At 38.2% G+C, this 11,540-nt stretch overlaps 3 protein-coding genes across 3 annotated transcripts in view; all 3 read right to left on the reverse strand.

Annotated features, from left to right (window-relative positions):
• Positions 1-993: 993 nt before the first annotated feature.
• Positions 994-6,857, reverse strand: LOC103505730 (very-long-chain (3R)-3-hydroxyacyl-CoA dehydratase 2). Its single transcript, XM_026820990.1, has 6 exons — positions 6,791-6,857; positions 6,161-6,336; positions 5,608-5,725; positions 1,860-1,983; positions 1,389-1,494; positions 994-1,168 (listed from the first exon to the last, which is right to left on the reverse strand). Exons 2-6 carry the CDS (start codon positions 6,259-6,261, stop codon positions 994-996), a joined length of 624 nt encoding a protein of 207 aa, XP_026676791.1. The 5' UTR covers positions 6,262-6,336; positions 6,791-6,857.
• Positions 6,858-7,604: 747 nt separating this feature from the next.
• On the reverse strand, positions 7,605-9,771 carry LOC113465977. Its single transcript, XM_026820991.1, has 3 exons — positions 9,599-9,771; positions 8,479-8,725; positions 7,605-8,373 (listed from the first exon to the last, which is right to left on the reverse strand). The coding sequence occupies exons 2-3, from the start codon at positions 8,667-8,669 to the stop codon at positions 7,605-7,607; spliced, it is 960 nt and encodes a 319-aa protein (XP_026676792.1). The 5' UTR covers positions 8,670-8,725; positions 9,599-9,771.
• Positions 8,722-11,540, reverse strand: part of LOC103505731 (neural cell adhesion molecule 1-A-like) — a gene marked incomplete at its 5' end in the record, with an annotated part of 36,679 nt that continues 33,860 nt past the window's right edge. Inside the window, 2 exons of the mRNA XM_026820992.1 lie at positions 8,722-8,725; positions 11,388-11,412. Of these exons, the coding sequence (XP_026676793.1) occupies positions 8,722-8,725; positions 11,388-11,412 (29 nt within the window). The remainder of the gene's footprint in view (positions 8,726-11,387; positions 11,413-11,540) is intronic.

Here is an 11,540-nt window from a genome sequence, read left to right on the forward strand (position 1 = left end):
AAGAAAGGGGTCTTCCCGCCCGGTGTGGTGGGAGGGCAATAAATCCGTGTCGGAAGAGGGATGGGATTTTCTGCGGGAAGAGGGGGAAAACCGGTGCGGCGTAAAGCGACAAAAATGAAAGGTGTAGAGTGGCAAGGGAAGAAGATATGACAAAGAAAGGGGGTAAAAGGGAAAGGTGGTAAGGGAGAAAATGATAATAATAAGGTGGAGATAAATTATTCGAAAAGTTTTTCCCGTACAATAATTACACACAAAGACAGCCTCAGCCTTTGCGGAACAGCTATGTTAAGTCCTAAAAGGTCGTCAGTCTGGAAGGGGTCATGAAATGAAAAGAATTTCCAGATTTTCGAGTCCTCTTCAGTAATTATAAAATTAACTTACTGACGCTCAAACGATCCCTTCTTCCAAACAGGCACAACTTTACCTACTCCCAAATTAAATCGAAAACGAAAAAACCTAAGTAAACTGAAATGTAAATTCCAAATTTCAAGTCAATAAAGATATCCTTGGGTAAAAACTAACTAATCAGGTAAAACCACTTTACATATATCCAGTAGGCACTAGGGAACTACTAAGGTGTACTTGTAGGTATTTTATAGAACCTCAAGTACGTCACATTATAGTGATTAGTTGATTACATTACATTTTTGCTGGTAATTCACTTGCTACTTGCTAGGTCAGCAAGTATCCCCTCTCCTCTTAACCAGCCTAGTTAGCTCGAGAAGCGCATCGGTCTGGTACGCGCTAGATCGCGGGTTTGATTCCCGCCCGGGTGGATTTTATTCTAAACAGATAAAGTTCGCTTTCCGAACGGCCGGCTTTTTCCTATCTTTCGCTTTTCGCTTTTGGGACGGATAAGATATCAGCCGTTACAGTTCCCTCTATCAAACCATTCCCCGGACTCGGTCTCACGGAAAAGTTATATTGTGTATAAGGCTTTTTTTTTGACGCTAGTTGGTCATTGTTCGATTTCACTATTTCAGAATACCTAATTCAGAATTGAAAAGACTTCAAAACAAGAGGAAATCCCATTGGTTTCGTAAAGTTCAGAGCATTGGGAAGTTCCATACTCCACAGTTTGGTCTCAGCTACGTAGCTCTGTGCCCACCAAATACACAGCAGCTCCCCTGTGATGCCAATAGGATAGAGGGCGATGAAGAATGTGTACCTGAAATTAAAAAAGATTTTTTTTTAATTCTGCCCTTAAAATATATGTATATAGAATTTAGATAATTTTTATTCCATATATTCCATAGAATTTAGATATTTTTTAGAATTTATTTCTCTATTTGGTCCTTTTCAACACAAGAGGTTTGGTTAAGCACACGTCAAAATTGCCCAAATATAAACAAACAAAGAGGATATACACAAACAGATAAGATACTTACCGACACCAGACCAAGATGTCAGGGACAGCATTGATGAGGTTCAGTGCATAGAATAGGTACCTGATGATCTCAGTAATAGTCCAGGCGAGCAGACACAGAGGTAGACCTGTGAACACAAACATACAAGAAATGTACCGAACTGCCGAGACTAAATTTATTGAAATCACCTACCGTTGAGTTTTACACAAGGACAGATGCGTGGAAAACCGGGGTGGATTTCGTGCCAAATAGATAGGGTTCCTTCTCGGAACGGCTGGCTTTCTCATATCCTGTTGTTGTTGTTGTAGCGGCTTCAACTGTACCCGAATGGTAATTACGGAATAAATAAAAATATTATTATTATTATTTGCCATACACCGGGGTGATGGTCTCTAGCCATGTTTATTTGCTCGTCCTGAACCACAGTGTCCACAGTCAACCATCGCTTCATGAGGACTACGCTGTTTGCGTACGGCATTCCCTACAACTTACCCGGTGAGGCAGGTCCAGTGGGTGTAGCAATGAGAACACCTACCACTACCATTACTCTGGACATCACTTGGAAGAAGGTCAGAGCCAGATTGGATTTCACGAAACCTAGAGCCACATTGACAACCTGGGAACATAGAATAATTATCATGAATTTATCTGTGGTAAACTCTCGTGACCAAATTAGATCCATGTTTCCCTTTCTTCTGAAATTAAAGCATTTTTTTTTTTTTTTTTTTTTTAAAAAAAGTTAAGTACCTGAATAAATATAAATATATAAGTAAATTAGTACCTAGCCCTATTTGTGAGTACCTAGAGTCATAATCTTCCAGCTTTTATACAAGCTGCGATACTAGTATTGATGTATAATCAGATGATATTATATCCCATGCTGCCGAAGCTTCAGACCAACGGAAATACATAGGATAAACATAATTTTGAAGTGGGGGTCGCTCCCCTAGTAAATTTATCTGTCCCAACAATTGAACTCGTGGGCTTAGTTTGTACATTGTTGTATAACTGGTAATGTTGCCTACGTAGGGATGTCGAGATAGGTAATCATCCATTGTTTCTCCCTCTAGTCGTGGTTGGATGTGCATATTACTCATGTCATTAGAGACAAAGAGAGATGGAGATCCCTCCATACAGTTGAAATCAAATTTTTCTCCAACAAGTTTAGGAGCATGTTGTTGAAGTAATGCAAGGAATGGTTTAAATCAAAAAAAATCTTGACAGAGAGCATTGTAATTGTAATTCTCAGGCATTATTTCATCCGGGTTCATCAATAAATGGTCAACCCAAATAGCCCCAGGGATTGGGTTATTCTGTTCAAACGTAATCCTTATAGGCTCTGGGGTAGCTGGATTTGACAGGGCAACAACATTTTGGCGAAGGTTTGATAACAGTAGGTTATTTGGGATTGGAATCATATAACTGGCTCTGGGGTAGCTGGATTTGACAGGGCAACAACATTTTGGCGAAGGTTTGATAACAGTAGGTTATTTGGGATTGGAATCATATAACCAGCTTGAGATATGGGTGATGAGGCAACAGCGGGAGCATAAGAACATTCTTTGTATTTCAGAATTCCTACAGCGTTGATGATTCTTGATATGGGATGTGGCACAAATGATGTGGTGCGAGCAAGATGACTGAGAGATATCTAGGTACCTAATTAATATCTACAATTATCTTGCTTAGTACTTTTATTGAGCATCTTCAAGGAGGTTATGGCTGATTAAGGTAGGATTTTCCAGCAACGTATTTTTATTAAATTTGTATGTATTCTAAACACGGAGTTGAAAAAACTTCGATTCTACCGGGAATCGAACCCGGGACCTCCGCCCCGGTGTGCAAGCCTAGTGTGATAACCACTCGACCACAGTATGACTAGGCAGAATATAATTTATGCTACCTTGTCCAGCACTAGTACTAATACTGTTTATGTTAAAACTTCCCATATGTATGTGTGTATTATGAGTTCAGGTTACACTACTCAATACCTGTTTACTCATTTGAGTAATACTTGAATATCGTAGCTCGTATTGTAAATCTTGTACAGTCGAACGTGGATATTAGGGTCCAAACATAGTCGACCGGCTGTCGATCGACGAGATAAAACTATGTTGTCGAGGCAGTGTCGATGTGTCCTAGGTAGGGTTACCAAATTTTCTTTTTTTTTTTCGTCTTTACGGGACAAAGGAAAATGGGTTAAAAAAACAGGATTTTCGAGTTTTACCCGGGACAAAGGGTCCCCTCAAAAAAAGTACTCAGTGTTTCTTACATTGGGGTTCGCAGCCCCAAGGACTCCGCGACCCCCGGGAAGATCACATAAAACATAGTAAAGAGGCCGCGAAGCATTCACAACTGAAACAAGCTGGGTCCGTCCCTCCGGGAATTTTTTAGCCCGTAAATTATTCGCTCGTGATTAGAGAAAATCAGTACCTATGTACCTACCTAATTTGTTTAATATTCAGTTTATTATCATTCTTGATTTGATTTTTTTTTTTATGGTAGCAATATTCCACGGACGTGACTTCTGCAGAAGTACCCTGTCTTCTTCCGGATGAGGCTTTTGACATCAGAAAAAGTCAGAAAAAAGCTGATCTAAATTAACCGCACCGTAAACTATAACCCCTCAAGCCACACCCTCAAAGTACCTACTGAGAGGGCGGAAAGTAAGGCCTCTTCATCCTCGACTCCTCAAGCACTAAAGAGGCTGAGAAAATATGAAAAGAAGGGATTAAAAACTATAAACCTGGAAAAGCAAGAGATGGAGGTATTTGAGAAGAGAAATTTCCTGGCGTAGGAAGAAGCCTCCCCTTGCTGAGGCGTATATTTTTATACAAAACCGAAAAAAAATATGTAATATTATAAGTAAATTTTTTACCTTTCCGTTTTTTTCCAAAGTTTTATTACATTGTTTTTTCGCCATTATTAAAATAATGGTAAAAAAAAGGTTCCCAATGAAATTTATGAGTTTTAATTTTAATACAGAAATGGTCCGTGATCATTTTGAAAATATTAGTGTCTGGGGGAAGCGCGCCGAGTTATGTGCCCTCGGAGAATTTGGTGCCCCCCGACGACCTGCGGACTGGGGGTTAAGGGGTTTCCCTTGGACCTTTGGTCACATAAGGTCGAGTTGATGAAATATACCTCGCTCTTTTTATTCTGAATTTCTATAATATACTAGGACTAGAACAATAACAGGGTTGTTCCTTTGCGGCTGAAATCTGGTTGTTAATGAAAAATAGTTGGTGTAGAGTAGGAAATTTCCTTGTTGAGGTCTCGTTTTTGCCCACAGAGCGCACCAATAACTTTTCTATTTCTTCTTTCTTTCCTTTTCTGAGGAAGTAAAGAAACGATAAATTATCACAATATCTTGTAGCCTTTAATGATTTTCCCGTAACCGTTAAATACAGATTCCTCTTTTTTCTTCTTTTTTTTTTCAATAAATTGGCTTCAAAACTTTGTTTTTTAAACATTTCATCGTCTAGGAAAAAAAAAAAAAAAAAAAACCGTTTTTTAATTAGTTTAGGAACCACTGACCAAGTAGTATTTTACTACATGGATTAGAGTTGTTATGGTAGGTTTACTCATGGCGGTAATGGTTTAGGAACCACTGACCAAGTAGTATTTTACTACATGGATTAGAGTTGTTATGGTAGGTTTACTCATGGCGGTAATGGGATTTGTCAAATTAAAAATACATAAATAATTAAAAATGATGCGTGTAAAAACCTTAGTATAAAGTTATTAATTTATGGATCAACTTCCTTTAACCTATTTGTCACCTCAGTCACCTGTCAATGTCACAAACTTAAAAAATTATCAACGATTAGAGGATCAATCAAATTTCGTCCAGCCTGGTTAGCTAGGAAGGTAGTGTGCCGGCTTTGTAAGGATGAGGTCGCGGGTTCGTTTCCCGCCCCGGGCGGATTTTACTCTAAACAGCTAAGGGTCGTTTTCGGAACGGCTGGCTTTTCTCCCATCTTGTCTTTCTTATCTCTTCGATTTCAGGACGATATGACCTTAGCAGTTATAGTTCTCTCTATCAAACCTCTCCCTCCCTCCCCTCCTTCTCTCTCTCTCCTCTCTATAAAAAAAATAGTCAGCATAAAGGAACGCCTGCCTTGCAAGGGCTAGGTCGCGGGTTCGATTGCCGCGGCTAAACCATTGCTAAAAATAACTTTTGTAAAATAGTATTTACAAAGGATGTCTAAATTAAATAAATTCATTAATGGATACTCACCTCTATTAGGGCGGCGTTCTGAAAGATAATCACAGTCCACTGTACAGTGTCCCATAGTGAGGTAGTTTTGTTGATGGATAAGTAGTGGCCGATGATTTGAAGTAACAGATAGGACCAGCTGAAATAGAATAGAATAGAGTAGAATAGTAGAATAGAATAGATTAGAATAATAGAATAGAATAAAATATACCTTGTTTGTCCTGCCCAAATGAGACTGAAAAGTCCCTTTACCCCCGCAGTTTGAACAAAGTAGGAGCGCTACCGTAGAAGCTGACTTTTCTTCTTCTTCAAGTAAAATTTCGCTCTATTTTTTTCTATTTTGGCACGTTCCTTAAACTTTTTTCCAGTTCAGTCCCTCTTATGAAGGTATGTACCTCAATTATTTCTACTAATTGGGACCGGGGGTAGTTGAAATGATCGAGGTTGAAATGATCACTTTCTGTGATCTTTTCCTGTGATAAGATAGGATATCCTTTGAAAGATAGAAAAAAAAAAGAACTGATTTTGGAGTTGAAATAATCGAGGTTCTACTGTACCTACTTAGTGTACTTACCCAATCACTTGTCCAAAGTTATACGCCAGTAGGTAGATTTTGACTAGAGGGTTTGGTTCTTTGCTCTTCGCCTTGCCGTCTTTCACTGTTTTTTCCGACATTATCCCTGGGTTTTCGATGTGATTTGTATATTTTTTCTTGGACAAACCTTTGTTGCACCATCCAGCTTTTAAAAGCTAGAACAAAAAATAGTAAGATGTAAGATTAATACACCAAACTCACTGGTTAGCTTGGTGGACTTGGGATCTGGAGATTGCTGATTCGAGACCAAAATGTCGAGAAAAAAAGAAAAAAAAATCAGGGAATGACATTTTGTGCTAAGCGTTGGAGCTTAACATTTTTTAAAATAATTATTTATTTCTGTTAAATTATATCTTATGTAGCAGAGCCTTTTTTTCTTTTATTTTAATAAATTTTTAAATTGCATTTTGCAAATGGACTTCTTGCTAAGTTGTTAAATTGTATTAAAACAAAATAAATTACATCTATCTATACTGAAAAAAAAAAAAAAAAAAAAAAAATGCCGGTTGTCAATGAATTTTTTTAATTTTTTTTTTTTTAGATATCTTCTTTAACTTGAATTACCTAAACAATTAATAAATTTATTTAAAATTATAAAATTTAACTTACTGACGCTCAAACGATCCCTTCTCTTCCAGACAGGCACAACTTTACCTACTCCGCATACGGTACACAATTAATATATTCAAAAATCGAAAACGAAAAAAACTACCAAGTAAACTGAAATGTAAATTCCAAATTTCAAGTCAATAAAGATATCCTTGGGGTAAAACTACTAATCAGGTAAAACCACTTTACATAATAATCCAGTAGGGCACTAGGGAAATACTTAAGGGTGTACTTGTAGGTATTTTATAGAACCTCAAGTACGTCACATTATATGATAGTTGATTACATTACATTTTTGCTGGTATTCACTTGCTACTTGCTTAGTCAGCAAGTATTCCCCTCTCCTCTTTAACCAGCCTAGTTAGCTCGAGAAGCGCATCGGTTCTGGGTACGCGCTAGATTCGCGGGTTTGATTCCCGCCCGGGTGTGGATTTTATTCTAAACAGATAAAGTTCGCTTTCCGAACGGCCGGCTTTTTCCTATCTTTCGCTTTTCGCTTTTTGGGACGGATAAGATATCAGACCGTTACAGTTCCCTCTATCAACCATTCCCGGACTCGGTCTCACGGAAAAGTTATACTGTGTATAAGGCTTTTTTTTTTGACACTAGTTGTCATTGTTCGATTTCACTATTTCAGAATACCTAATTCAGAATTGAAAAGACTTCAAAACAAAGAGAAATCCCATTGTTTAGTCTGGTGAGTGAGGGACTTGTACAAAATTTATTGTTTAATTGATTGTATTGTAAATATATAAGTAAATTGTACCTACTAGCCCTTATCTGTGAGTACTAGAGTCATTAATCTTCCAGCTTTTTATACAAGCTGCGATACAAGTATTGATGTATAATCAGACGATATAATATCGCATGCTGCCGAAGCTTCAGACTGATGGAAATACATAGGATAAACATAATTTTCAAGTGGGGGTCGCTCCCCTAGTAAATTTATCTGTCCCAACAATTGAACTCGTGGGCTTAGTTTGTACATTGTTGTATAACTGGTAATGTTGCCTACGTAGGGATGTCGAGATAGGTAATCATCCATTGTTTCTCCCTCTAGTCGTGGTTGGATGTGCATATTACTCATGTCATTAGAGACAAAGAGAGATCGAGATCCCTTAGAGTTGAAATCAAGTTTTTCTCCAACAAGATTAGGAGCATGTCGTTGAAGTGATACAAGGAATGGTTCAAATCCAAAAACATCTTGACAGAGAGCATTGTAATTGTAATTCTCAGGCATTATTTCATCCGGGTTCATCAATAAATGGTCAACCCAAATAGCCCCAGGGATTGGGTTATTCTGTTCAAACGTAATCCTTATTGGCTCTGGGGTAGCTGGATTTGACAGGGCAACAACATTTTGGCGAAGGTTTGATAACAGTAGGTTATTTGGGATTGGAATCATATAACCAGCTTGAGATATGGGTGATGAGGCAACAGCGGGAGCATAAGAACATTCTTTGTATTTCAGAATTCCTACAGCGTTGATGATTCTTGATATGGGATGTGGCACAAATGATGTGGTGCAAGCAAGATGTAACATATGAGCATCAAGATTGTATTGAAGGGTGACATTGAGATATCTTGATAAAATAGGGCAAATTTGAAGTTTAGCTTCAAGGAGGGCCAGAAGAGCAAGATGTAACATGTGAGCATCAAGATTGTATTGAAGGGTGAAATTGGGATATCTTGATAAAATAGGGCAAATTTGAAGTTTAGCTTCAAGGAGGGCCAGAAAGGCTCTATACATAGAGTAAATGCTAGGCACAATTATATCCTGTTGATATCGTCTTGCCATTGTTGCAACATACATAGTGCCAAAGCCAATGCCGCGGGTTGAGAGAGACAATATTTGTGTCCTCTCTGTGCGGTTGAACATGGTTGGGACTGGTTATTTAAAAGAAAGAAGAAAGGATGTTAAAGCAGTGAGTTCACCTGAAAACAGTGAGAATCTGTAAGAATGAACACAGAATGGGTTTCAGGTTGTGGTTATGTACTGGCTTGAGTTGAGACAAGACTAGGTGAGACAGGATATTGTTTCTACAGTTTGGAATGGGAGTGGTAACTTAAAAACAAGGCAAGTTTACCAACCTTGTCTTCTTGTCTATCTCAACCTGATGGTACATAACCACAACCTCAATCAATGGCCCTGAGTTCAATGGAATTGTTATCAAAGCAAACAGGCCCAAATTCCCTAGGGAGAAATCCCCTTATCTGGTAGCACTGAGGTAAGTGGCATAATTTTTGTTGTTCCTAGGCATTTGCTGTCTTTGATTCTGCACTTTTCACTTTCATCAACAAAGGCTGTGGTAGTACCTATCACTCACTATCAGGTAGACCTGATCAGGTGTCAAGTATACCTGATAAGTCATTTTCACTTTTATCAACAAAGGCTGTGGTAGTACCTATCACTCACTATCAGGTAGACCTGATCAGGTGTCAAGTATGGTAATTATGCATAAGACACGTCAATGGCAAATTTACTGAAAATTTCTATATAAGAGGAAAAACTTACTTTAAGAGTGTGCTAGACGTACGGTACCTACTTAACTGTCAGGTCTACCTGTGTGTGCTGATCAGATATCAGGTAGGTATACCTGATCAGGTGTAGGTACCTGTCGGGCCTACCTGATGGTGAATGGCTGGCCTAAGGTAGCACAGAAACTTACCACATCAATAAACTTACACAGATAGAACTCAGAAACTTCACTATCACTTTTTTTTATCACTTTCTTTTTGATCAGGTGTAGGTACCTGTCGGGCCTACCTGATGGTGAATGGCTGGCCTAAGGTAGCACAGAAACTTACCACATCAATAAACTTACACAGATAGAACCCAGAAACTTCACTTATTCACTATCACTTTTTTTCACTTTTTTTATCATTATCACTGCTTTCTCAGTTCTCTTTTTTTTTCAATTTATATTTTTTTTTTCTTCGAAATTTCAAAAAATTCCCGCCGTTTCAGCCCAGCGTTGTACCACAGAGAAAATTCATTTCCTGCTTGTGGGCGAGTTTTGTATAAATCGTTTTTTTTTTTTTTTTTTTTTTTAAAAGGGGGGGGGTGGGGCCCCCCATGAGTTTTGTATAAATCGTTTTTTTTTTTACTAAAGAGGGAGCTGATGGCCCTCGACTAAAGTGAAAAATTGGTAAAAAGCCGGTAGGTATTCATCTAAAATATTTGTAATATTTTCACCAATTTTAGGAACTCAAAAAGCATTATTGCAATTTTTCATGTCGAACGACTTTCCCAAGTAGATCGTGTGAACAGAGCTTTCAAAGGCTGCCACAGAGCACAGAGAACTCTCCCCTCTCCCATTTACAACCCCGCTCACCGGACCGCGAAATTTTGAATTTTTTCTTATCAGTTTTTTTTTATAAGACTAAGGCATGGCGCTCATATTACAAACCATTGAGTTTGCGTGCTTATATTACCAGTAAAATAACAGCACGAAAAGCTGACATCATCATCATCATCACTAAGGCATGGCGGGTGGCGGTTACGCTTATGCTTATGCCTTATGCTTTACGCTTACGCAAACGCAGCTTACGGCCTTACGCCGCCTTACGCAGTTTACGATATTTGAAGAAGTAAAAATGGTTAAAATAAACTGGTCCGAAAAAGAAAAAAAAAAAAAAAAAAAAAAAAAAAAAAAAAAAAAAAAACTTTATTGACATTATTTCATCGCCACTTTACTACCTGGCTGCCTGATCAACTATTCGTACTCACAATGACCTGCTTCTGAATTCAACACACCCCCGCCGTCTACAATCAGCGATCATCAAGACTCTATGTTCATCAAGCCCCAGCTGAAGTGGATATTGTGCAGTTACATGTGACCGCTATACAAAAACCTGTTCATCATCATCATCAGCGGGTGGCGGTCTGGCGGTTACGCTTATGCTTTATGCTTACGCAGCTTACGGCCTTATGCAGTTTACGCTGTTTACGATATTTGAAGAAGTAAAAATGGTTAAAATAAACTGGTCCGAAAAAGAAAAAGAAAAAAAAAAAACAAACAAACGTGCTTTCCATCAGTTGGAATTCTTGGAACTAAAGAAAGAAAATCAGCCACCGAACCAAATATATGACAGAGACATCTTGATAAATGATAAAGAAAAAGCTTGTGAGAAAGTAGCAATAATAAGGTAAGTAGGTATCCAAATCCAAAAGAAAGCATGCAGATAGGTATAAAAGACAAATTTTTACAGATGTCACTAGTCAGGGCATTTGAAAGTTAACTGTTAACCTAATACAGTCGACTCTCGATAATTCGAAATTGGAGGGACCTGACTATTATTTCGAATTATCGAGAGTTTCGATTTACCGAGATGTTCGCTAATATTGATTTTGGTAATTTGATTGCTTAATTTTAAAGTATGGATTTTCAAAGTCTAGACCGGCCCTGGACCTTATCAGTATGGTAGACAAACTTCGAATTATAGAGTGTTTTTTTCTTGGTCCAATTCTTTTTACTTCGATTTATCGAGCGTACCTGAATCCATTGATTTTTTTCGAAATATCGAGAGTTTTCCAAGGGACCCCAGTCAGCACACACGATTGGATGTAAGGCTCGAATCAAGCTTACAAATTCACCTGTGTAAGTTGGATGACATCCAGTCTGCAAGGGTAGACAAACTTCGAATTATAGAGTGTTTTTTTCTTGGTCCAATTCTTTTTACTTCGATTTATCGAGCGTACCTGAATCCATTGATTTTTTTCGAAATATCGAGAGTTTTCCAAGGGACC

The sequence above is a fragment of the Diaphorina citri genome, unplaced genomic scaffold, assembly GCF_000475195.1.
Source record: "Diaphorina citri unplaced genomic scaffold, Diaci psyllid genome assembly version 1.1 scaffold191, whole genome shotgun sequence".
NCBI classification, from domain to species: domain Eukaryota; kingdom Metazoa; phylum Arthropoda; class Insecta; order Hemiptera; family Psyllidae; genus Diaphorina; species Diaphorina citri.